Source organism: Accipiter gentilis, chromosome 5, assembly GCF_929443795.1.
Source record: "Accipiter gentilis chromosome 5, bAccGen1.1, whole genome shotgun sequence".
Taxonomy (NCBI): Eukaryota; Metazoa; Chordata; class Aves; order Accipitriformes; family Accipitridae; genus Astur; species Astur gentilis.
The window spans coordinates 3,410,633-3,437,983 of NC_064884.1; the positions used below are offsets into that span (position 1 = coordinate 3,410,633).

General features: G+C 42.3%; 1 protein-coding gene across 6 annotated transcripts in view; it reads right to left on the bottom strand.

Annotated features, from left to right (window-relative positions):
* Positions 1–27,351, bottom strand: part of FLI1 (Fli-1 proto-oncogene, ETS transcription factor) — an 89,324-nt gene that overhangs the window by 11,483 nt on the left and 50,490 nt on the right. For all 6 annotated transcript variants that reach the window (XM_049799410.1, XM_049799409.1, XM_049799406.1 and 3 more), the window contains 4 exons: positions 26,912–27,123; positions 18,103–18,257; positions 14,538–14,741; positions 7,887–7,955 (listed from right to left, as the gene is read on the bottom strand). In XM_049799410.1, the coding sequence (XP_049655367.1) occupies positions 7,887–7,955; positions 14,538–14,741; positions 18,103–18,257; positions 26,912–27,123 (640 nt within the window). The remainder of the gene's footprint in view (positions 1–7,886; positions 7,956–14,537; positions 14,742–18,102; positions 18,258–26,911; positions 27,124–27,351) is intronic.

Here is a 27,351-nt window from a genome sequence, read left to right on the forward strand (position 1 = left end):
ATAGGGAGAGAGAGAAAGGAGGGCATAGGACCTCACCGCTTTTCCTCCCAAAGTGAGGTTGTGTGTGGTGGCACTATTCTGGTATCTTGGAAAAGTCTCAACGTAGGCGCATGGGAACAAAAAACACTGCTGCTGCAAACCAAACATGTAAGCAAGGCCTGCCAAGCAGCTCAGTGTCCAGCCCTCACACTCCCGTCATTTAACCTCCTGGAGATCACATTGAAGAGGTGGGGTTGTGTTTAAAGCCAGTTGGAGAGAAGAAACCTAGACTGTGGGTTTCTGGAGGAGCAAGGAAGCCAAAAACACCTCCAACTCCTCCTAGAAACATTAGATGCATTGTTTTAAATGATGGCAGCAAACATAAAGGTTGTAGAGTCTGTAAGGTTCTTCCCAGGCCCACTCTGGCTCCAAGTATACCTACTAAATGCTCAGTATATATGGTGCAAAACCTTAAAATGTCAGCAGCAAGAGATTTGCTTAGATACAGTTTTTCTTAGCACAAAGCTGTGAAGGCTCTGGATGCTATCATTTGTCTGCAGGAGGATTTACAGCGTGTGGCAGAGAGAGTGGAACAGGACTAGGAAGCAGAGCAGAGTATGAGGAGTTCTCCAGCCTTTTCAGACCACTACAAGAGGTGGTTCATGCTAGTTGGGAATTAGCTTCCCTTAACGTTTAGCCCTATGGCACACACCCAGGTATGACTTACATGGGTTTCATAACTGTGTACACTGAGGCCTCAAAATCTCACCCACAGTATCATTTGGTTTGCAACGAATTACTTTTCAATTTACTATTTCTGCTAATTAAAACAATTACTTAGCATGTATGCCATATGTCATGCTGTACGTCATTCATGGCCAGTATTACTATGGCCATTCTCATGATTATATAAGACTTTCCAGTCCCTTCAAGCACTAAACTCATTCATTTCTGCTTCAAGGCCACAGTGTCCTGCTCCTTGCACTAAAAAATCACCAGTACAGGGATCATATGTGGAATTAAGTAATTCTAAGTCTCTCCACTAAAAGGAAGCAATCAGCTAAGCGCAGAATAATTTCAAAATAACTTCTACTCTACATTATCAGACTATTTGATTATTTCACAATAAAAAAAAAAAATTGTCAAACATCTCTGCATTGCTATTAACCTGTTTTACAGATGAGGAACTGACACAAAGAACAAAGTCCAGGCTTGGAACAACATTGGTTTTTGACTTGAAGTCAACTCACACCAAGTGAGAAGGGACTGACTGCTGGGTTTACATAAGAAATCTGTTGCAGAACATGGACATGAAGAACAGGTTTAACTTGGGAAATCTCTGAAAGTAGCTGAGAGCCCGGTTATGCATTGCTATCCTTATGGACACACAAATCAGAGCTATCAAACATTTCCGATTTAACACCTACTCTAGATCCAGTGTTGGATTAAAGTACTGTGGCCAAAGCCCACTTATTTCCAGCACCAGACACGACGTGGAGCTTAACATAGTGCATGCACAGAACTAGGATTCAGGATTTTAAAAGGGGACTCATTCAGTTGGCACAGATGGGGCGTGCTTAGGGTAGTCCTGGTCCCTTCCAAAGCAGGTCACTCCAGCTTGAGATCTGTGTTCCCTCTCCCTCATTAGACTTAGCCTGGCAGTGTGAGATGAAGGAGCTCCTACGCTCCACAGCTCTAGAGCCTGGAGCTCTGCTCCCCGACTCAGAGGGGGCTCTGGCCCCCAAAATTTGGAGTCACTCTGTGTTTGCTTTGAGCCATAGGCGACAGCCCCCAGTTGTGCGAGCGTGGCTGGAAAAACATCCCAGAGCCATGCAGCGGTGGAACTTCCTGATTCATGTCTGAGTTACCCTGTGCAACGCTTACAAAGACACATTATGAAGAAAAGGAGGAAGTAATGAGAATTTTTGTTGTTGTTGCTTTTTTTTTATATCAGCAGCAGAAGTCCCAATGCACAGTGCATGAAGAGTGAAGTATGTGTCCTAAGAATCCCTCGCAGAGCCAGCTTTGAAAAGTAGTCACTTTCCAGTCAACATACATGTTACTGAGCTACGCAGGGCTGCAGACACAAACAGCCACATGCAGACAGGCACACTACTGAGCAAAAAAGCAGACACACAATTGCATACTCCAAAAGGCACGTTTCTGAGCACCCTTCGCACACATATATCACATTCATCCAAAGCATATATATGAGTGTGTACAAATATGCAAACAGCACTGTGCATATTTTACCCCCCAGCACACAGGGGGGTAAAACCAAACAGTAATGTGCTTGCAGTTTGCACTTATTGAAAAATACGCAAATGCAGAAGTAAAGAAAAAGAAACGCATATTCATGGAGAAAAAAGCTAGACGCAGCAATATACACGTATGAGAAAAGGGAAGGGAAGACACACATGCGCAGACATGGCAGCTAGCATTTTTAGAGCATTTGCCCATTTAACACATTACTAGGAAACAAATTTACTCTTGTCTTAGGAAACGGCCAAAGTGCTTCCAAGAGCTTTTCACAGGAGGGACTGCACCCCGGCAAACGTGTAACCCCCCCACATGTGCAATAACATAGCTTGCAGTGCACCCTAGGCAAAAAAATAATAGCTCTTTTGCTGGGAGAAAAGGAAGGATAATGGTTACTTAGAAAGTGCTCCAGACAAGCTGTCAGGTTGAATTCAGAGAACTGGAGTCTACTCTGGGACAGCGCTGGCTCAGGGTGATCCCTTGTGAGTTGGGTTTCCTGCCTGCTACAGCTTAAAGACAACGATTCTTTGTTTCCAGTTTTTCTGGTGAAAAAACACGCGCCTGCCTCCGAAGAGGGTCAGGGAGAAAGCAGACAAAACACTAACTCTGGAATTTCAAAGGAAAACAATTAAAAAAAAAAGAAAGAAAAAAAGAAAAATCCAAGAGCGCTAGCTACTGTCTCTCCTGAAATCGTAAATCCCTGGTTTGGCCACACAGCTGAAATAAAAGCAGCACCAAAAAAGCCTCCCCTTTTTCTGCTACAGAGCTAAAAATGGGATATTTCATCACCAGGCACACAAATATCATCAACAAATGTTTTAGCATGTACAGACAATTAAGAGGGCATAAAGCTGCAACTGCTTTTTCTCTGACACGACTAAGACTGGAGGGTTTATAACCTTTGCTGTGAACAAGGGACCTTACTGACACACTCAAAAGAAGAGTTGACTGAAACTGGTCAATATTTTTCACATGACAACTTTTTAGACCTGAAAAATAGCCTTTTCAAGAGAAGAATTTTATGCAGGAATTGGAGACTTTTCCTGTGGGAACCATGCTTATGCAGCCACGCTGCCTGTGGTCTCTTTGCCCCCCTCTCTCCAGTCCCCCAAAACTTTTGAACCTGTCACCCCAAATTGTCACCGAATTTGACAAGTGGGAGAGGTTTTAAAGTGTTCCTACCAGTTTAAAGGAAACTGCTAGGGAAAGAGGAGAGAGATTGCAGCCCTGACGGCAAGAAAAGCAGCTGCATGGACTCGTATTTTGTTAGGTACCAGGGAATCTGTGTGTGAGAGATCTTGTTAATGCTCCAAAATCAGGTAACTCTTCCTTAGGGGCTCACAATGAACATGGGTACAAACCCACGGGAAACCATGCTGTGTGCGTTTCAGAGCTCACTGATTTGCTTATCTTCCTAAATTTGCCAACAACTGAACAAAACATAAAGGCAAACACACCTTATACCCAAACATCCTTATTGTTCACACAAAAACTTCTATAATGTAAACATAAAAATGGGATAGCCACAGACTACATTCTTAAAATTCACCTCCTATATCCATGTTAATGTATTCACATGCAAATTTATTCCCCTTTGAAAATGCAGGTAGGACATCAATTTTTCCTGTGTTCTGCTTGAATTTACGTTGGATTTATGAGACTTTGGGCTAGTGCTGGTTTACCACTATTCTAAGCGAACTATATTGCCTTAGGCTGAGCGTGACATATGCAGAGGACAGTGCTGGAGGATAAAAACCCATGCTGAATCCAGCCTTTTAGTCAAGATCATACATAACCTGTAACGTGGAGGCAAACAGCCACACAAAATCGCTCCACTAAATTCTCAGGCGTGATGTGCGGGTGTAGCCTTTATCAGCTGAGCCTCCCTTCATCCCACTCTGCCACCTCACTGCACAAATACCCCTTTACTGTGTATCGGCACATACTGCAAAGCACGACACATACCACACCAGACACTCCTACGTGCCTGTTTAGACACATGTAATTTTACACATCAACACATCCCAATTCTGCCTCTTTGGAAACTGCTAACACTATCCTGCTTGGGTTCAAATCCTTCACAGCATTCAGGCCTGTATATTAAACATGTGAGTTATGCAGACCCCAACATACTTAAAAGTAAGCATGGACTTCAAAAATGTGTTGGATTGAGGCCAGGATGCTCACAACCACACGGGACACAGCCCTTTGGCCTCCTAAATGTTGTTGTATGTGAATATACTTTCCATTTCCCTATGGAAACCTACTTAAATGACAACATTCTGAAGGCAAGCAATTTAAAATCTCCACAGACTTGTGCAGATAATGTGGTCTCAGATTCTTCTCCCATGTCTCCGATACCTACAGTAGGTCAGTCATTGCTCCAAACAGTCACGGAAAATGAAACAGACCGTCTCTCCAGCGGAGTGCTGGGAGTGGGACACAAATCTTTCCATTCAGCAATGAGAGCAACCTCGTTTCATTTTCCAGAAAATTGTTCTCTAGCCAAAAAATACTGGTGATTTTCATTAGAGCAATTTATTTCTCAAAGGCAGCTGAAGACAATTTGTACCAATGACGCTAAATACCATACTTTTGAGCATTTATGAGGCTGAGAAGCAAAGAAGCTCAGGCAACAAGAGTCCTTTGAACAGAACAAGGTTTCTACCTATCTCATCTGAGAACAAAATGCATATGCTTTGCGCACCAGCTGTATAAGTTTACAGTATCTGTTTCTCCTATGAAAGCAGTTTAACTCTCCTAAAGCAGTGCTACAGGTTCTTCTGTGTGCAGAGCTGGCATTGCAGAAGAGAAGTGAGAGGGCAGAAAATAGAAGGGAAAAAGGGAGTAAAGTCTGCAGCTGCAACCAGCCAAGGCAGTTCTGTCCCAGAGCCATGGCACGAAACCCAGTCCTGTGACAGCAGTGCTGCCCTTGCCAGCGTGGGCCACAGGTCAAGTGGTGCCCTGTGCTCCTGCGTGACATCGTTCTTGCTGTGGCTACAGAGCATGCCCTGCTATGTCTGTAAAGGTTCGGGACAGAGCAGAGCCGTACGCTGCATCGGAAACATCTGCATCTCGCTGTGTTGCAGCTGTACCTTTTTTTGCCATGTAGGTCCTTTTTTACAGTATGTGGATGGAATACGTTGTATAAAGCATGGTGTAAATGTATGCAAAGAGCATGCATTTCTCCCTGGAATTTGCATAAGCAGGTTATCTGGATTAGCTATGTCATCTTGGAGAACGTGCAAGAAAAAATACAGGAGGAGTGAAGAAAATAGTGGGTTTTTCCTATCTCCGACATGTATTGTACTATTTCATTACCTCCTCCTGCTTTTGAATCCTCAAGGGAAGGTGGTTAGAAAAATTTGTTTGTATGTTTTTATTCACAGACATAGAGAGAAGAAATGTTTACAGGATTAGTAGATTCAAGATGCATTAACATAAAGAAAAATGTTTCATCTTTTGAGAAGTTAAGGAGACAAGAAAATACTTATAAAAAAATAATTATTTTTAACCTGAAATTCCTTTTCCAAAAGAATATCATCATCTTGAAGCTAGTCCATTAAAAAGCCTTAAAAGGAAGCAAGGAATATCTTGTTGCCTAACAGGCTAGACTGAGGCTGAGGAATTCCAAGTCCAGTTTTATGTCCATCACGAGTTTTTTCTGTGATATTGGACAAGACACTTCACTCTGCTCCTCCAATTCCTTATCAGTCAGCCTGTCATGTTCACATGTCTCTTATCCTGTCATCTTATCTCACGAATAATACTTGGTGCATGAATCAGTTACAGTAGGTTGAAGTGGGTTGGTTTATCCTAGAACAGTATTCAGACATCAAATGCATGCAGAGGAAATTTATGCATTGTAGGAAGAAATGTAAGGGGAATAGATGGGATTTCAACATTTCTATGCTAGTTCTTAATTTTTATTTGACTATCCCATGGGTGTGTTTAGTCCTTTATTGACACATGATGAAAGTACCATGTAAAATTAAAAACGCCTAGCTGACAGAAATCAAAGCAAACTTCTGTCAGCTGCACTAAAGAAACACACTTGAGGGCAGTAAAAATGGAGGGGGAGGAACATTTTTTCCCTCAAATTTCTTTCTGCCTGAGTGACTCTAGGCCCAACTTGCAAAGATAAAGGGTATAAAAAATTCAGAGGAGTTCAATTTTACACAGAGCATTTCTCTTTAACAAAAAAAATTGCAGCTTTCTTCCCTTTATTTTTAGCAACCACCTGGCCTGAGACAGAAAGAGCACAGTCTTGGATGTGCATGTACATTTATGGGGGAAATTGTGGAGGAACACATGTATGTGTGTCTGCTTTATTCAAATAGGAGCAAGCCTAGCTTTTATTAATTTTAAATAGATGGCTGTTAGTGTCAAAGTAGTCAGTCACCGAAAAGCCTGAATGGCTTTGTCTCTGTAATGTACCATGTTTTATCAGCTAATGCCTGTCTCATAAAGAGAGAGCAGCATGCTAGGGAACAGACAGCTCAAACAGATAGTTATATGCTGGACAAAAGAAGCTGCTGTAAAAAACAGCACCGATATTGTGTCCAGGGTCCAAGACAGATGTTGGAGATGAAATGCAGCGTGGTGCAACGAGAAAGAAGTGCTGGCTCTAAGAGCAGTGCTAGTCAATGAAGCAGCCAGACACACCATGCAGAAGCTTGTTAAATGTGTGATCTCAGTTTGCTGTAGCCTTTCAGTGAAATGGGGGGTTTTGTCTCTCTCTCTCCCCAGCTGCTTAAATAAAAGACTTTCTGCCTTTCCCCACTATTCTTTGAAATGCAAACTTGTGGCTCATCAATGAAGCCATGTTCTCCTGAAAAGCATATAAATGTTTATATATGAGGTGAGGAAACTGTCTCAGCATGAGAGCAGGCTGCTTCTAGGTGTGTTATCTCATATGGCAGACATGAGATTTCACACTTTTCCCAGAAGTTTTTCAAATGGAGGAGCTGAACATAGTTCGCTGAACGAAACCAATGTTCCTGCAGCTACACAAAGGAAAAGGAAGACCAAACTCAAGGCTACTAATCCTACACAGTAAGTTATAGAGCACTTCAAGGTTTCTAAGCTCTATATACATGACTAGAATTTCTAATAGATTAAAAATTTGGGGTTATTTGAAAAAGAAAATCAAAATGTTCCAAAATGAAACTGTCAAAAAGATACACTTGGTTTTCCTTGCTGGTTGAAACTAGCTAAAAGATTCATGAATGGTTTTGGAAGACCTGACTGGCCTTTATTCAGTATGGAATTTATTGTGAGAAAATTTTATCTTTCATCTATAAGCTAACTCAGGGAGAAATAGTGTCTCAGTCCTTGCTATGTATCTGAGATTTCAAACTGTTTCACATAAAGAACAGAAAATATGCCATCAGTTCATCAACTCAGTAATACACAAGTGTGAAAAGGACAGATATACATTTTATGCCACAACGTTGGCTGGACAAGCACAGATGTGATTTTCAGCATGGATGCAAATTGTGAATTATTCTACTTTAACCATGCTATGCATGCATAGCAGATCAGAACATATTCATTCCAAAGATATTACATAAAAGGTTGAGTTTTAACCCAATGAAAAACATTGTGAGAGCACTGGAAGCCAGGACATTAATATGCAAAAGACCGACCTTCTTTGGTGGCAAGACGTGAGGAAGCTTCTGTGTGGGATGGAGTATTGTAGACCAGCAGTGAGCTACCTATAATGAAAAGAAAAGGAGTTATTGCAGTTTGAATTTGCTCTGCCAGTGGGGAACCATGCAGGCAAGTAGAAAACGCTATCGCTAGCATCTAAAGACCAAATTTTTCAGACAATTAGGTACACATTTTCTATGATGGATATGAAATTCTTCTAATAGCTTGGTAGCTGTATGTCACACATGTGCTACTGTTTCTCTGCTTGCAAACCAAAATAAAGACATTTGCTTCCTTCACTGAGTGCCTTGATGTCCTGCATTGAAAACTGCGATAAAAGGGTGAGGTTGTATAGTACAATTATACAGGTACAATATCTACCACAGCAGAGCCTCTAGAAGTTATTACAGCACAAACTGTATTACAGGATAAGGAAGAAACTTTTCTCTCTCTAGCTGTAATAGAGAAATTTCCTGTTTGAGGAACAGCGTACAGTAGAAGTGACATGAATTGCACTGTCAGGATCTGAACATTTTTAGTGTGTCACATGCTTGGGTTTGGGTCAACAGCTGCAAAAATCTCACTGGTATTCCAGCATCTCCCATGCTTTGTGGCATTTGAAAGTGGCTTTCTTGGTTCCAAGTGGCCTTTCCATCCAGCCCCACTTGAAACAAAACTATTCAAGAGAAGCACGAAAAAGACCCCATTGGAAGGGTATTTGTTTTGCACAGTCTACGGTGGAAATGTTCCTTTCTAAGCATTTTACTTTGGTTCTCCTGTAAACTCTTCTGGAAAGGGAGGAAGAGGGCCTGTGAACTCTTGGAAGCCAGCATGTAATACACATTTCATGGTTGTCTAGTTATATGTATTTATCCTACATAATCTTCCAGGCTCACCTTTCCGATAGCTATTTGAAAAAGTTTCCACTGCATCAGGTGGTGACATTCCTAACAAAGTAGAGGGCCCTTCTTCCTAGGGACTGAGGATGTGAATTGGAGCAGGGCACCAAGCTTGCCATGGATGGGTATGGATGAAAAGTGCTTTTACAGACACTTTCTGCTATTTGTACCTACACAGCCCTCTATTCAGTGAGATACTGTCCCATTTAAGGTACTTGGTCCTAAGCAACACACAGCAAACAGTATAGATTTCTGCATATGCTATGCTGCTCCTGAGCATCCCCAGATTCTTTGGCAGGGCTAAGAATACCTCTTTTGCAGGTACTATAATACTAACTGATTAGGATCTTGTGACTAAGCCATGCAGTCTCCACATTCCTCTAATCCACATGATCCCAAATAACACTGACCTCACTTGCCCCTCAGTAGTACTCCTAGTATGTCTCGCTTTCCTGTGAGAGCTGAGGATTAGGCAGTTCACTGCCAGAAGTAATAGCCATTGCAGGTGCTGGATCTTATTGGCCCTGCGTTCCTATGGATTTCCTTTCTTCCCCAAATGCAAACAAAGCCAAAGACATGCACAAGCCAGCATGTACACAGAGGTAGAAGGTGTTGGAAAACAAAGCCTGCTCACAGGGAGTGGAGGATGGATGCTACCAGATGCTGCAAGACAGGGGATGTTTCAAGAGTCCAGGATGGATAATGTGGTAAACTAGGAGGCAAAGAGTTCAAAGGAATCCCAAGGGTACCTTGACTGTGAAAGCTGCAGGTAGCCAAAGTGATTGGCTCAAATATTTAGAGAGATTGGCTGGTCTTTTGCTGCTGCTGGAGGAGGAGGAATTACTACAGCTTTGTCCACCTAACTCATGTTTTCATCAGATGGTTTCTGGCTTTGGCATTTCTCTCTCTAATATCTGTGGGGAAACTCCTCTCCGCCACTCTCTCCTTTTCAGGTTATTTGAAGTAGATCCTGAATGCAACGCCCAGCCTAGCTTGCTCCTGCCAGACAGGGAAGTGCTGGGGAATTCAGAAACACAGTTTTCTATGACTAAATAGGCTGCAAATGCCTGTTTGCACTGACTGGCTGAGGAGGTGGGGGTGGGGTGATGAATAGCACTGAACAAGCCTGTATGATCAACCTACAGCTACTTGATGCTAAAAAATGCAGCCCAAGCCACTGGAAAGGGACGGCGCCTCCCCCAGTTTAATTGCTAAAAGTTCTCACCTTTGCCCGACAGTCTGAGGTTTCTGGTGGGAACACCACAGAAAAGGAAATGTGTTTCCTATTAAGGGTTTTCAATGAAGGAGGAATAGAGAGAAAGCCAGAGACACAGATCAGGACAGAGAGAAGCAGACAGACAGAGGCCAGGCTGCTCCCTCCCTTACTTGTTCTTGGGCAAAACTTTGGCTGAGATGAATTTTCATTTTGTTTTTATTCCCCCTACCCCTCACAGGGTCAATGACACCTTAGATTAAATCAGATCTTTCTGGAAACACTGGTATTATTAATAAAGTTCAGGGCTATTCTCCTATAATTAATATTAAACATGTTATCTTATGGTTCCCCCCACCTTTTCCTTTCTTCTTTTATTTCCCTTGCATTGATTAAAGAGGAAGATGGAAAAGGACTGAAAAACAGACCAGGAGAGTTTTTTCCCCATAAAGCCTTGCTTTTCACAAGGCAGCTCATCCTTCTGAGATGCAGGAACATCTTGATTTCACAATTTTGAAGTCTATTTAATCTGGAAGCCTTTTTTTATCCTCACCTTCTGAAGGCCATGTAGCCTTCCCTCCACATCTCCTGGTAGAATCAGAGTTCTGCTGCTTTTAGCAGTATAGTTTTGTTTGGCATTAATATATGGCCTGAAACCACAAAGCAGTTTTCTGCTTCTCACCACCGTCTCATTCTTTCCCCTTCAGGCTCTTTTCGTTTGTACATACCACACACAACTGACCCCACATAACTAGAGAGAAAAAGGACAGGAGGTGACAGTTCAGGCTTCTATTGATGTTCATCCCAAACGTAGCATGAAAACAATTCAAATCTTCCTTCACACTATCCATGGGCTGACTGGAGAAGATTCACCAGGCAGACTGTGTTTGAAAAAGGTACTGGCACAGCAGTCATTCAGTCTGGAGTCTGAAGGTGCAGGGGGATGAAGGAGAAGAAGAAGAGAAGCCAAGGCATGGCTTCACAATTTTGGAGAGGAAACTGGAAGAAACACTTAAAGAAAGACAATTGCTTGAACAGGATGGATAGTAAGTTCCCTGAAAAAACTACTGGGGGGTTTTTGAGAGACTCCAAAGGATACAGTGTGCTGCAGAGCTGGGTCCTGCAAGTCTGAAATCTAAAGATCAGAGATGTCTGAATTCCTGACTGCTTCAATAGGTTACGGAAACAGGAAACAACTGCATGATTCTGATCCAGACCTAAGTTTTGCCTGAAGACTAAAGGTACTGTAATATGAGTTTGGTTTAGTCTTGACTATATTAAATAGCTCACCTGAACCTTCTGTCTCCAAAACTAAGATTGAGTTTTTGTAGGGGTCTTGCAGATGTTACCAGTTTATTTTTTTTCAATCTGGACTCAGATGTGCCAAAATAACGTACTTCATCAGCAGTTTTAAGAATGCTTTTACCCTGATCAGGAGTGTAAGAAGTGGAAAACCTTCTCAGGCAGCTAATTTTCAGGGGGTCTTCTTGCCTGCCTAGCAAACAGGCTCAGAAAGTTCAGACCAGTTTTATTTCTTGGAAAACAAACACCAAAGTTGAGGATTCACTAGTCATCACATATCCAGTTTAACATCCTGAGAGGATGAACACCTTTCAAGAGAGAGACTGGGCAGATGTAATCTAGCCCATAGATCTGCAATTCCCCAAAGTTCTCCTGTGTTTTGTTGCCATCACGTATTCTCCACTCTAAGCAGGAGCAGAGCTGGATGTCTCTGAAACAAACAACCTTACAAGAGGGGAAAAATCATGAAAAAAGCCCATCTCCCCATGGCACTGAGCTCAGAGGCTCAGCACTAAACATCCGCTGGAAATCAGTCTGGAAAAACAATAAGCTCCTTTCGAAGGCGTTACTCCGTGAGGGAGTTAACCAGCAATCCAGAAACCAGACTGTCATTAGGCAGCGCTAGGAACAGCTGCACAGAAAGGAATGCTCTTCAGAGGCTTCCTGACCTCCACTCAGACAGGAGCTTGCTTTAATAAGGACAGCACTTGCATGACGTCTTAGAGCAACCCAAGGGGCTGAACAGAGAGAAATTTATGATCATAAAAGCTGGGGATGGACTGGGATTGAATTCTCCTTTCATATGCATCCACGTAAAATAGAAATAACTAATTTGTCTGAATCCAGCAAAGTTGCTTGGGTTTTTTTGCTTAATAGCATAGAAATCATTGTAGGTGTTCCCTGGGCAGAACATTATATGTTTATGATTATTATTCAGTATGCATTGCAGCAGCACTTAAATGTTACAACTGCATTAGGACTCCATTGTGCTGGGTCTTGAGAGACATCAGACACAATCCCTGTTCCACAGATTGGCCATCTCAACAGACAAGACCAACAAGAAGGCAGGATTACTAGCTCCATTTTACAGAAAGTAAAACTGAAGCACAGAGGAACTGAGGAAAAGGTTTATCCCTCCTATTTTCAGGCATTTAAATGCCATGTGTGAACTAGGGGACTACTATCCTGAATTTCAATATGCCCTGTTGCTTTTTTTCTATAAACAGAGACCAGTGTGACCAGACTTCTAATTTAGGGGCTTCAGGTATCTAAAGGTAGGTAAGATCAATCAGGAATTTGCTTCTGAACAATTGAATCCAGGGCTTCAGGCTTACACCGTGAGAGCAAGAATGCAATTCCTCTGATACTCTCTTTGAACACCCCAAGTAATGGGATACCTAACACTTGAGACTATCACTGGAGATGCTGTCTGGAGCTAAAGCAACAGAAGAATTCAACTCTTCTTGCCAACCTTTTCAAATTCAGCCTGGTTCTTTGATTCAAAAACCATACAACTCCTTCTTCGTCTCTTTCTGTCAATTCTCAAGTCTTATCAATAAGACAATTCAAGAGTCTCACTTGAGTATTTATCTTGTGGGAATTCAAAACCATTTCCGGTTACAAAGTGTCTGATTTGCCCAGCCAAAGTCAGCAGGTTTGGCCAAAGCAGCACTGGCTTCACAAAACTGCCTTACGATTTCCTGTAAAAGTGTGTAATTCTGCATGCAAACCTTAGTTAGAATGTTATTTTGCATCTGCAATAATCTTGAAGTGTTCTGTCAACCAGCAGCTCTTTGCTGATGAAACAGGATGAAATTTGCAAATTATTTTGGATGGGAAATTATTTTATTGTGAAGTCGCAGGGGACAAAAACTGTTCAAATCCAACAGTTTGGTTATTTGTTGTGAATCATTTCCTTGGCTCAACTTCTCAAAAAAACATAAAGGTGGGGCTTACAGAGGCACCCATCTGTGATCTAACTCTTGTTCCACTGTAATCTGTAAAACTCCCACTGATTTTAGCAGAGGCAGGGAGAGACCAGCACCAAACAGCTTTGAAGAAACACCCTAAATAAATGCTGTCTCGCTGCTTTATTGCACTGGCCAGATGGAGACATCTTAAGCTGCCTTTACATCACAATTTGATTTCCCAGTGGAGACAATATCCTTTTTTCTTTCTCTCCCTGCCCTCCCACCTCGCTTTATGGCACCTTCTCCTGATTTTTTCAGTCCTCAATAATTATACTCCTCTAAAAGGTGTTCCACTTGAAAAAATATTGGAGCATGTGAGATTTAGCTCCACTTCTCTGGCCTCATCATAATGCAATTATCCCGAGCGCACCTTTGTGAAGAAAAGAAATGCTTTAATCTCCATTTTATAGCTGAAGAGGAATCATTCAGAAGCTATGGGCATGCTCATGGTTGCACATGAAGTCTTAGGAAGGTCTGAATCTAACACTCCCAGCCTCAAGAGCGTGTGCTAACTGTGAGGTGATCATTCCTGTTTGGGCTGCTGCGGTATGCTTCTCCAGAAGTAACTCAGAAGACTGCTCACCTCTTCTGTCTTAGGGGCTTAATACAGCAAAAAGGAGTATTGTATCCATCACATACTCTAGTGTGGGACAGAGACTAGCCATGAAGAGGTTCAGGAAAACTTCTTCTTTGAGTACTAGGTCATTTGCACGATGTTTGCTTCAGCACACTTACATTTGGGGAATTAATCTTCTATTTTTTCCTCTTTCCAACAAATCTGGGCCTCCACAAACATAGAAAATCTCCAACTCTAGCCAGTTGATGGTCCTATTTTGAAGGAGTCTTTACCAGAAGCCTTAGGGGAAAGTGCACAGCCCTCTAACTGCAAAGTTATGGGATAATTTGCCCATGACCCATCAGTTAATGTTTGGTTTAATCTCCACAGCAAATTTATGTATTTTTATCATGTACCCACAGACGTTTTTATTATCTGGAAGACTATCTAATCTTCTTAAGAGTCCTGCTCAGTTCTTCACCTCCCTGATAGCACCACTAACTCCATCTAAGCTAAAATTAACTTTCCAACCCACTTTTTATTCCTCCCTTCCTTGTTTGCTCTCTCTGCTTGCCTTCCTCTGCTCTTTTTCCTTCACCCTTGCTGCTATTTATCCTGCAAGAAGAGCCCTAGAAGTTCAATGCTCATGGCAGCTTATCCTATCAGCATGTCATGCTAGGGCTGGGATGAGTCAGGGCAATACTTACTTTCCCTGAGGTAACTGAGGTGAGACAACAGAACTTCTGTGTTGTAGACGGAGGTGGTTCGGAGGAAGTCATCCTTGTTCATTTTGCAGAGCTCCTTGCCATCCATATTCTGGAAGATGGTGGTGTCAATCTCCATTAATCCATATTCCTTTATAGCCCATTCCAGCCACTGGCGCACATGTTCCTGGGTCCATAGGGTGGGATCTGGCAGGAAAGCACAAAGGATGGTAACTATATGCAAGCCTCAAGCCTCTAGCACTCACTGTAGCCTAGTCAAAGCATTAACCATTGTTTCCACAACCAAATGTATTTAATTTACTGATTCCAATGCATTTTGCCAAGATGAACAAGTACTCTACTATAACAAGACTCAAGGCGCATAAACTGATCACACTGACCCTCTGGCTGGGTGAGTTCTCTTGACTGTCTCCCACCTGCCTGAATCTTATACCTGTGCTTGGGAACAGTATTAGTGACATTTGACTGAGAGTTTTCTCCCTCTGGAAAAAAGCTTTCAAAAGCAAACTCATCCCTTTGAAAGAGTATGCTTGTCACAGCTTTGGTTCTGCAATGCTATGTAATTACATCAGTGCTGTATAAGTCACACCATCCCTCACAAGTGCATTACAAACTTCCAACAGATGGCATTTTAAAGTCTGAGGATGGCGGTATTTATGGTCAGCAAAGGGACTCTGAAAAAAAATATTATTGCTTAAACAGAACAGCTTGCCATGTATCTCTGAGTCACATTTGTTCACCCCACTGACAAGAACACAATTCTACCTCTGCTAGCCCTGTAAAACCAACACAGCTATTGGAGGGCAATGTGGATTTTATACTGTCTCATGCATCATTATCAACTGTCAGCAAAGCTCCAGCTGTGGAATCTTTATTACTGGTGATGACGTAAGAGAGAGATTGAACCCGGCTGGAGTTTCAGACCCCATGGTGATGGTTTGCTGCATCAGTAGTTAAAAAAAGAAATCATCCTTTGAATTTTGAAAAGAGCATTAGATCAGAAAGTCCCAGCAAGAATTTGTGCCACAATACCATTTTTACGGAGTCATTTTCAGAGCATATCTGCGTTTTCAGATGTTTCCTGTGCTGCTTCTCCCCATGTATCCCATTTGAAAATTTAAGCTGCAAATTCATGTTCCATTGCAGCTGGAGAGGATTGTGAAGGCAAGCCTTAGCTTTGGAGACGTTTGATCTGTCCATCACAGCTGGTACATTCCTCTAAGATAAACCTCAAACACTTCAGGTCCTGAGGCAGTTGAGAAAATGGATCAGAAACATGTAGCCATCACGCAGCTGGTAGCTTGTGCTTTGGGTGGGGACAAGAAATGCCTCTGCCACACATTTTATAGTGTATAATATAATGCCTTGGCCCAGAGCTGTAAACTGTGTGTGCTTGGGCTGCAGGGACCCCTTGACACAAAAGGTCAGGTTGTGGCTGTACCTGGTACATTCCTGGGCAGCTGAGTTCCAGAAAAACAGCATGAAATGGAGAAGTAAGACCAAGGAATACTGAAATTATATCTGTGACATTTCCTCACTGAATTTCTAGTAGGACCAGGTTGCTTAAAGTTGAATTTTAAATGTGGAACTTACAACCCCATATCTTTGCAAGTCTGCTTTGGGAAACAAAGATGGATTTCCTTTAAATTTTGGCAATAGCCAATTTAAAATCTGCTTTCTAAGCACTGGCAAAAGACTGCAAATTTTACAATGCAAGTATTCAGGGGAGGATTCTTTTTTTTTTTTTAATTGAAAGAGTTATTTGTCTTGAGTTTTGAAAAAAAACCCCAACATTTAGAGAGCATAGTGAATTTGTGGTCTCCCTTTAAACAAACACTTTTGAATTTCAGATATTCGTTCAGCCTATTTATCACTGCCAAAGACATTGAATGGTCTCTGAAAAACTGCCTTCTTGAAACATGGCTTAGAGTTTGTTATTATTACTATTGCAAGCCTAATGTGACATTATTCTTGCCTATCTTCACCCTAATGCGCTATAAATCTTTACTCTGGATTATATTAAAATTTCCAAATGCCTTTCTTGGATGAATTCGGCCTCATATCCTGCAGCCAGAGATCTGGGATGATGTTCATTATTGTCTTCCAAAGTCTGGTAAATCACTGCTATTTCACAAGTATCTCAAGGTTTTGATTTGTGGATGCTCATGAGGGGATAAAAGTCCTTTTTTCCACTTTCCTTCAAAGAGGAGATTTTAAACCTTCTCTTCTATTGAGGGCACTAAAAGTCATTTCCCCTATGTCTACAACAATGCTAAATTTTAGCCCACCCTTGGTCTTTTTAAATATGCATAAATAGCATGGTAAAGAGCAGGATAAATGTTTCCTCTTGAATACCTTCGATAATATAGTGACTAGTTGGTATCAACTAACACCTTTCTAGGCAACGTTGACGCTGAAAACATATCTGATGCTGTCACCAATTAGGTTAGCCAGTCTCTCTAAGCAGATCCTAACAACAGCTTTAATGGTACTTTGAGATTCGCTGTCAATCTCTTATTGGCTTCCCTTCACTACATTCAGTTCAAGCTTTTGCTTTTCATCCTAAATGGCAAACAAATGCTTGGGAATTGTCATCTGTTCGTGGTCAAGTCATGATCAGAAAACAGAGCTAAATTCCACGAGTACATTTCTTTCTGCCAACAGTTCATCTGCTTCAATCAGCTACAACCCTTGGTGAAACCCTCACAACACTGGGTGAAAAGCTGCACCCCTTGAAATCAGTGGAAGTTTTGGTATGTAAATTGGGCCAGGGCTTGGCTCATAATATCTCCGCTGCTGGAAAGTTCCTGGGCTAGCCTGTTTATATCTATGGTGTTTATAAACTTTGCGGGGAAAAGACTCCCTCTCGTTCCAGATTCAGACTTCACCAGTCCAGTTGCCTGCCACAGCAGCTCTCATCCTTGACTGTCCAAATGCATCTAATGCATCCTGCCAATTTCAGACAGCAGATGTGGATATCAAATACAAACAGAGAACTGGACAGGAATGTTTCTGTGTAACAGTTTTTGGAAGGATTATATAGTTCCTGTAAAATATAATTTTTCTGGTTTTCTACTTCTAACAAAAAAATGAAAACAAAATAGCTCATTTTGAATCAATATGACATGAAAGTGCATCTGGATCCTGCAGAACATCATGGGAGTTATAATTTGGGTCCACTTCATGCTTATTCTTGCCTATCAACTGCATTCTTTGATCATACTATGCGTTTCCCAGGAAGCACTGCAGATTCTCGTCTAACACATGACGGGACATGGATTTGGTTCAACAAACTAAACCAACACTTCATTCCAGAAGAAAAAAAAAAAGAGGAAGAAGAACTAATTAGCCACTTCTTTTTCTGATTCAAGGTAGAACATACACTGGGACACAGGAAATTCCCACTAGCCAGAAACTCTAATGTTTTCCTTACTTTTTACATGGTTTGTAAGAAAGAGAATTCCTCAGAGAGTGGTTAAACAAGCCTTATCTGTTATTTAAGACAGTGCAAGGAAATACGACACAAAGAATTCGGCGGTGGTGGTACCTGCTGGGACAATGACTCTCCTCTCATTGGTGGTCATGTTGGGAGGAGGCCCGTTCTTCTCATCCATGTAGGTGCTGTAACTCATTGGGTTGGACTCTGTCCCTGTTCCGACGAGTTTGCTGCATTTGTTCACACTACAGTCTACAGGGGACTCCCTGAAATGCAAAAGGAAACAGATGACTTGTCATTATTATGCACCTTTCATCCCTGCTGTAGCAGGAGGTTTGGGTTACAGAAATGGCAAATATCCCAAAGGTGAAAAGTTAAGGGGAGTTTCTTTACATGTGGGAGAGGCCAGTCCCGGCCTGTCACATGAATGTCATAAGGTGATCGATGAATCACAAGTCTCATGGAGACCATCTTTGATAATGAAACCAGTTGGGGGAAAGAGAGTTCGAGGTTCAAAAAAGAGTGGCTTTCAGACAAAGGCAATGGTAGCTGTAAGGTCATACTCAATACCTCTGAAATATCAAAACTCATGAACCAGGTAAAAAGCAAGTGCCTATCACATAAGTCTATTGGTTACATCCCTCACTCCCCCTTCATCTGTTATTGCTCAATTGAATTTTAGCAATCCTTCAGACACAGCTTGATGGTCAAGCCCTTGTTGGACTGTTTCACTCTCGCATTGTGTTAAAAACAACCCCACACACCATCTTTCTGTTGCAGTGGAGTCTGTTAATTGACAGAAAGGCTGTACTTCTCACCTCATGACCTAAGGCATTTCTGCAGAGCTAATCAGAAATAGATACACCTCCTTTCATTTCATTAACAAAGAACACAAAATTCCCATGCCAGAATGACAGGATAGTCACAAAAGAATACTACAATATTAGCATGGTATCTAAAGAGTCTTATTTATACAGAGCTGAATGTAACTGATCTTGTCTGTTCTTAACAGTTAAAACAGTCCCAGGCTTGTCTACTACTTGGATAGGAAATCTAGAAATCTTAGGTGCCTTAGGCGTGAGTCAAGAACTTCAGACCACAGAAACCGTGTGTGAAAAAGTCTCTGGCTCCAGTTTTACTTCTGAGGTGATGGAGTGATGAGGAGGGAACATTTAGCAACTCAGGTGGCACTGTGCTAAGACCTGGACTACATGCAGACCCTTGGCAAGCAATAGGCTTTCTCTGTCCTGCTCTGGGAGAATTACGAGCCTTCAAACCACAGATAGGGAGCACAGATTTTGTTTTTCTCCAGCTGCAGTAGGAAGTCATGCTTTTAGCTCTAGAGGTCACTTAAAATACCAGTCCACAGCCTGCCACAGGCACACGGCACATCCCAGCTCTGAAGAATGTACCAGGGAAGGGCAGCATTATTGCCCTCACCTTTACAAGGGTGCGTTAGTGTGCAATCTCTATGCAAAGTGAGCACAGAGCCCATACCCAGTGCAGTTCAGTCCGCTGCTTTAGTTGCGCAGCTGTCCTTCTTCCCTGCAAGGAGCAAAGCGGTCTGGGAGGAAACTGTTCGCTGAAGGGTAAGAGCTATGACAGTGCACCAGATCCCACCCTCTGAGTCCAGCTGGCAAGACTTCCAAGTTTGGACACTAAACAAATTTGTTTCTTAATCTGAATGGTGGGGGAGGGAGAAATTACTGAAATTCAGTTATCATGGCTGGGAGATAAATGCTCCACCGAGATATTCTAAGGCAGATGGTAATTTTTTCCTCATGTCTTACTGAGGGAATGTTGCTTGAAAATGGAAATAAGATGTATAACTTACACATGTTCGAATTTAAGGTTTTACTATTTCGCCTACTGTTTTTCCAGGCAGGGAACCAAAATCCGCCTTCAGAGAGGCAAACTGCTGAAGGTTTAATGTCCCCGTGGCAGTCAGAGGAGAGTCTGAGCAACTGCAGGGACACCAGGGTTTTCACAGGGAATGTGATCATTTCTAACTTTCTGTTGAAACACTCTGTGTCAGGTGTTAAATGCTGCCTGTACTGGCAGAGAAAAAGCCCTGAAGCAGCACAAAGGTTCTTATTCTTTCCTGAGGTACGGGCTGTCCTGAGAAGACTCGGTGAAACGGCGAGAGCATCCATGCTTCAGGGTGTCAGACTCTGTTCAGCCTAGTGCTCACCGTCCCTGGGAGGTGACCAACCTCCTCGCCCGCCCGGCCTGGAGACCAGGTGCTGACTTTAAATGATGTGAGCAGCCCAGCTGGTGGGGCAGACCTGAACACACACATCCCCACCTATGGTTTGGGATTAAGTTCTCCCTCCTTCAGACACAACAGTAAAATTTTCTTCGCGTTCCCTGCAGTCAGCAGGTCCCAGGTGCTAGCGGTGCTGGCACAACTACCTGCTGCCTAAGGTCCTTCTTAGGGGTTCACTCCCACCCCCCTGCTCGGTCATTAAATTTCCCTGGAAAATAACCCCCACAGCTGAGATACGCACTATCTGTGGTAAAATAGTTATACGTGTACTACTCGTACAGAACTATGGGATATATCCAGACTCTTGGATCATAACATCTTCTAAAAAGCTTATCTGCCTAAGAGTATACGTGCTTTCTACTGGCATGAAATGACACCAGTGAAAAGACCACAGGGTCCCTGGCTGTCTCTATTCTCTCTGCTAAGTATCACACACATTCACATGACCGATACAGCAAAGTAACAAAAATAACACCAACACTGTAAGATATCTCCTCGGCGGTTTTGTGATGATTTTTCACTTTGCAGACTCTTGGCTTGGCAGTTAGCACCCTGCCTATCCTCTGCCTTGCTCTGTATGTCTCCGCAGTCAAAACCAGACAACCAAGTCTAAGAGACAGATCAGAAAAGAAGTTTAAGTGACTGAGGTGCCCTTACCAACCACTGATTTACCACTGTGGGAAGAGAAGCCACTCTCTTAACCCTGCAGGACATTAAATGTGCTCCGTGTACCTGACAGGGTTGTGTCCGTATGGCTGTATAGATGCCTCCCTTCCCTCTGAGGAAGTTTTCAGGATGGTTGGATCCAGAACTAACCCCAGTGGAAATCTGATAGCAGAAGGACAGACGTAACTGGGAATAGCATTACCAAAACTTAGCTGGGCAGGAGACCGAACTGTCCTCATGAAAAACACCATGAAATTTTTAGTGACGGCGAGTGGGAAGATCCTTACTTTTGTGTCCTCTGTAACCCAGCATTTCCTACCAGATCCAAATGAAGCCTTTTATTGGGAAATGAGACAGCACTACCAGACTGAATTGTCTTCGCAGCTTCTGGATGCCCATTACTGTACTGCCCCAGCCTAAGATGAGGGATTTAACAGTATCCCAGGAGAAGGTAGGTGTAGCTGTGGGCAACACAGAGAAGAATTCAGTGTGGGGAACAACTACAGTATCAAATGAGAACAGGGAGCTGTGAGCCATGAATAGTGTATTCATTTAATATAGCTCCTTTCTTAGTTCATGCATTACCCACAAGCAGACTTGGATTTATATAAAGATTTCCTCATTATTTGAAATGGTTTGTGCGAGGGGATTTCAGATGCCAGATTAAATCCTTGACTTTTCACAGAGACTTCAGACATTCAAGTGGCCATACATGTTGGACTTGCTCAGCTTCTGGGGCAGAAAATGCTGTAGATCTACTAAGGTAAATGGATATAGGCTGCTTTCACAAGATCTCTTAAGTGTATTCAGTGTGGCAGTGACAGAGTCCAAGGAATATGAAGCAGTACTCATTCCCGCTGTCCGTCCAAAGACTCTTCGTTCCAGCAGCTCCAGTAGCAGTCTCTGGGGATGCCAAGAGCTTGGTGTTTTGGGAAAGTTTATGCTAGACTGGCCAAAATGGACAAGCAGCTAGCCTGGCATTGACTAATAAATCCTCTGTACAGCTACAGCCTGTGTTCCAGATACCTGAAAATAAAGCAATTACTGTCCCAGGGCCTCTGTCTAGGAATCACCTTTGGCTTTCATTCGAAAGAGCAAAATAAGGGATTTCAGTGATTTCTGAACCTGACTCAGCTGCGGTCAGTGTGATATTTCCTCCTTCTTTCTACTCCTTTCTTCCTATCTCTTCATTCCTCCTCTCTTCCCATCTTCTTTTCTTTTTAAATTTGCCACTTTTTGGTTTAAGTCCCCATTTGGTCATCTCAACTTTAATCTTTACACTTGAAATTAGATTTTAATTTTTTTTTTGTTCAATGAAGGAAATAACAACAGACATGCTGTGATTCTGCTTGTGGTTCCCTCTCACAGGCAGGGAACAGAGCTATCAGGGCAGAATCACAGCTCCTCAAAACTCGCATCTAACTGCCCTTTAATGCTGCCTCTCCTCCTGCTCTCAGGAATGCCTCAGGAGGAGGTTCACACTGAAAAAGACTGCAAGTCTGCAGAAAGAAACGACCGCTGTAAAAGGATGGAAAATGGAAAAAGACATAGAGGTTACAAAACTCAAACTGCATGAGGAAAGCACAGACGCTCAGTAGGGTCTAAAAGAATTGTGTATATCTTATACAGGTAAATGCAAACAGTAGGTAATTAATTGCACAGTCTGCTGCTCTGGCTGGGGACTAGAACAACACAGCAAATCCCACTAGAGGGCTCACATGCTACTTAAAGGGGCTTTTTATTCTAGACATCATAGATGGTCTCTTTGTTTTGTTTTGAGAAAATTATTGTGGCATAAAAATGTTCTGAGATCCCTGAACCTTAGAATTATTTTAATATTCTGAAGTAAGAGAACATCTCCAAAGCATTTTCAAAGCACTGACTTCATTATTTCAGCTAGACAAAATTCGTAACATCAGCTGGAATTACACAGTGAAGTTTGCCCGCAATCATGCACACATCCAGCCCATTAGAATATTCTTTCACATTTGAAGATCATACGAATTTTGTAACGTCTTTTTAAAAATCACTCTCTGAGTTTAGCTACGAATGCAGATCTGTAGTAACTCAGTAAACACGGTCAAAATTTGGAACATCTGTTGTTTGGTTCATTCTTTGCATTTGGAGTTTATGTAAAATATAAGGAAAAATCAATTATTAAAATGGACTGTAAATTGGGTTAAACTTTACCCAGCATTTTTCTAAATAATCCTCCTCCTTTATTAATTGGAATTTAAAATATGAAAGATTTTTGTTTTTTTAAAAATATAAATGATTATATTTATATCACAAAAGCATCTAAAGGTCCCAACAGAAATCCAGGCCTAGTATGTTGGGAACTGTACAAGCACTTCGTAGGAGACAGATCTTTCCCTAAATGGGCTAGAAATGAAATAAACAAAAGATAGAAACTCAGCAAAGAATAAAGACGGCAAGCCACGCTTCCAGTCCCCAAATGGATGCAGAAAGATGAATGTTAAACAGAACATCTTGCAGTAAAACCATGGAAAAGCTGGACTTCTATTTTTTTGTGTGTAACAGGTCAGTGCTACAAATACAAGACCGTTTCCCTTTCCCAATGCCTAAGGGGGTGTAAGAAGCACAAGGATTTTATTTTTTCTATGTTGGATTTTAACTGCCTTGTGTTTGGACACTAATCACTGTGAAACACAAATGTAGCACTGGATTTTGTCCTGAGCAAGCAGCTGTCTGTGAAGGCAAGGACAGATTTTGAGGCCATATACTGCATCCAGGTCTGGTAATACTAGAAACTTTCACAAAATTTCTACTTCTGAATCTTGCAGTAATACAGAAATCCCATCTTCTCCCCTAAAACACAGATCTCTGCCATTGCCTGAATATTCCCTATACACAGTTAGCATGCAGTTATCTGGGAAACTCTTTCCAATTTGGGAGTAAACCAGGAAAACTTGCCATGGGGTAGAAGGCTGGTCAGGGTTTCCATGTTGTTTAGCACTTGGAGGGGTGGCTCTGCAAAACAGGCTTGGAGAGGTTCTTCAAAGACCCCTTCTCCCACTCTGCTGAGGACCAAACCAACTCATCACGCTATACCTCATGGCAGTCAGACCTGCTTCTGGTTGCTAAGAAAAAGAAGAAAAGCTGGACACTGTCTCTTGCCGTCATCCAGCTCCCTCCACTGTCAGGTTTCCTATAGCTTTATCACTCCCCAGAGTACATAAACCATTCTCTTGACAAGCAGAAAATGCTAGCACTTCAAGTACAGGTGAAGCACAGAATAAAGGCTGCTCCCTCTAATGAGGCAGCTGGAACCCGGTGAGAGAGTGTGCTTGAAAAACAAGAGAGAGAGGGAGAGGCAGAGAGAGAGGGAGGGGGAATAGGTTTTGTTATTCAGTCCGCAGTTCAAGTTAATTTGTATTGAGATTGGCGTTTGCCGCTCAGATGGTGTGTCAGTTTTGCCAGGCAGCTGACGAGCAGAGGGACAAGCAACTGGAGTGGCCCAACGCACAACAATGAACTGTGATGGACGTATGGGGAAAGGGCAAATTTTTAGCCATGAATAGGAGGAGAAGATGGGTAACTCAGATGAATGTTCCCATTTCTTGGGTGGATTGGATCTCTTGTGCTAGTAAGTTATCAAAAGGCAAGGCTGGAAGCTATTTCAGAGCTTAGTTTTGACATTCAAAACAGTCTTTTCTTTTTTTCCTAACAAGTTGGGAAGTTGTTACGCCTCTTCTAGAGAGACTGAGGACACTTAGTTTCTGCCTAAGAATCTTGTAGTTTTGAGCAAGCCCATAAAGAAGGACTTCCTTTTCGCCCAGAATAAACACACTTCTGGAGAGCTTTTTTCCATGGGTATCAGAGCACTTACAGTTGTTAATGAATCAGTTTGTCAAAGCAGTATTATTTCCCTTTTTTTCTGAGCAGATGAGGAAATTGTAACACAAAGATCACAATGGAAGGACAGCCTGATACAGTTCATTCCAAGTCCATGCAATACACATACAACGAGAATGTTACATAAACTTTTGGACATAAAAGTACAACACACATGCAGAATCCATACAGAACATGTGCTTACAGGATCTGAAAAGCACAAATATGTGCTGCCTGCGAACAGGACTACTTGCTCCCTTGGCCCTCCAAAATTTGCTAGAGTGAGACAGACAAGTAGCATAATGGGAGGAAACACTGTGTTGGTCTGACACTATGGGTGTGAGCAACTGATGCAATGCTAGAAAGGGAGTCCTCACATGATCATGGGAGCGTGTTGCCTGTGCCATATGTGAGGCTGATTCGGCCACCTCAGTTCTCATGGCTGGTTCACCTCTCCGCAGGATGGAGAGGTCAGACCTGCACAGCACCATGCACAAGTCTTTCTCGTTCGCTCAGGATCCCACTCCGCATTGTCCTCTTGAAGATTTTAGGGATAGCTTAAGAAGACTAGCCTTGGTAGCCAAAGGTAGTCCTTGTGACTATCAAAAAAGCCAAACCTGCAGGTACTTTCAAGATCCATCCTTTTGCCTGGGTTATCCAGTGAAGGTGTTTTTCAGGAAATAACTAATTTTCCCATGTTTCAGGCTCAACTCTGAGATTGGAAGCACTAGTACAAAAATCCATGTAGTTTTTATGAAGTCCAGAAATGATACTAAGGTACAACTGGGGCAAGATCAAATTCAGTCTACAAATGATCACCATCAAAGACCAACTGACGCAAAGACCTTTATCTTATAGTAAAATCAGCATCTACTGTATACTTACGAGGAAAAAAAACATGCTGCTGTTTGAAGTCTTTAACACCATCATCTCACTACAGAAGTCTGAAAGTGTAAGGCTGCTTTCTGTTTCAAACTCTACACTTTGCTAGGTTCTCAGAAACAAGGAAAATAGGCTGTTACAGAAGCCCTAAACTAATCCTAAAGAAGAAACTCCCTTGATTGTTTAACTGTCCTGTATTAATGTTGTACAAATGTTAGAGATGTTTGTGACTTTGAAATTAAAATAAAATTTAAAATTAATATGAACTCTAAAACCTAATGCTAAAACATAAAATAGTTTTTCTTTATTGTATATATTTAGAACTGAAAAAAATTGTAATTTCTACACCTAAAGATTTTATCCAAGAGGTGAAAATTTGTTCTAGGCTTTGGACTTGTAGAAATGTTTTTCAAAGAGACAAACTGAGCTGCGATAATAAACAGTTTTCAAGTCTTTGAATTTCTCATTGAACAGGGAAATGATCCATCTCCCCCAGCTCTAACTACAAATGATGAGGAGCAGGCCTCCTACCTCTTTGGCTAAAAGCTGTAGAGGACACATCACAACCAGTGTCCCTCTGATGGTTAACATCACTGCTCAAATCTACTCCTGAAATCTTTTTCACCAGTGGTTGCATATATTCGTGCAGAAGACCTGGGTATATGCCTTTTGTTTTGTTACACCTCATAGACTGCCAAAAAGGACCTCAGTCTCCTCTTTTTCCCTTCTCCATCAAGCAGCTCTCCAGTTTCATATGGTTGCTTCTGCCTTGATGGAGCACGAATCTAGTTACAGATGCAGTAAGAAGTGCCCTCCAGTGAAGTGCATACAGTCCACTAGTGCAGCTTTCACTAGCTTCACTCTGGAGCACTGGTATGAACACCAACTATTACTGCATGACAGACTCCATCTTCAGGAGCCCCTTGAACCACGGCACACTTGTGGGATGCTGAACTAAGTGATGAAATGTGTAATTTACAACAGTGTTTGCAGCGTGAATGCTGTCCTGGCAGTCTCATGTCCCACTCTGCACAGCGTTCATGGAGACTGGTAGATATGAATACCGCAGAACTGCTAGAGCAAGATCCTCAGGCCATTAAAAAATGAGTGACAAAGGAACTCCAGGGGCAGCTGGATGGGGTCCTACACAAAGAGTGGAGTTTGTTGATAGGCAGGACAAGAGCATGAATGGATGATACAGGCTTTGCTTTTATTTAAGATTCAGTAGATGTGGAAAGGGTCTTTCCTTACCTTGATCCATTCATGTGGTCATATTCCCTTTTTACATTGACCCGGACAGGCTGATTAATCCACTCCTGCTGAGGTGGCAAAGGGTTGATTTTGTGCGGCTGGCCATAGTCAGGGTTCCCTGAGGCTGTCATATCTGCCTTGGGGAGGTGAGTGGCAGCGCCGTACGTGGAGTCAAAGAGGGACTGGTCGTCGCTCACCACCGACAGAGCCTCCTGAGGAGAAAAAAAACCAAGTGCTCAAAGTCATGACTAAATTAGTAACTCCACTTTTATTCTCTCTTTGAGCTGGTGAGCACCTGCAAGGGCCCCACAGCTGCCCAGCGCTGTCTGAAATTGCCATCTGCCAGGATTGCAGATTGAATCAGATTCTTTGGGGTCCATTAACCCGTATGCAAAACCAGTGGGTTACTTTGCTAGCTGCTGTGTTGCTCTGGGTGGGGC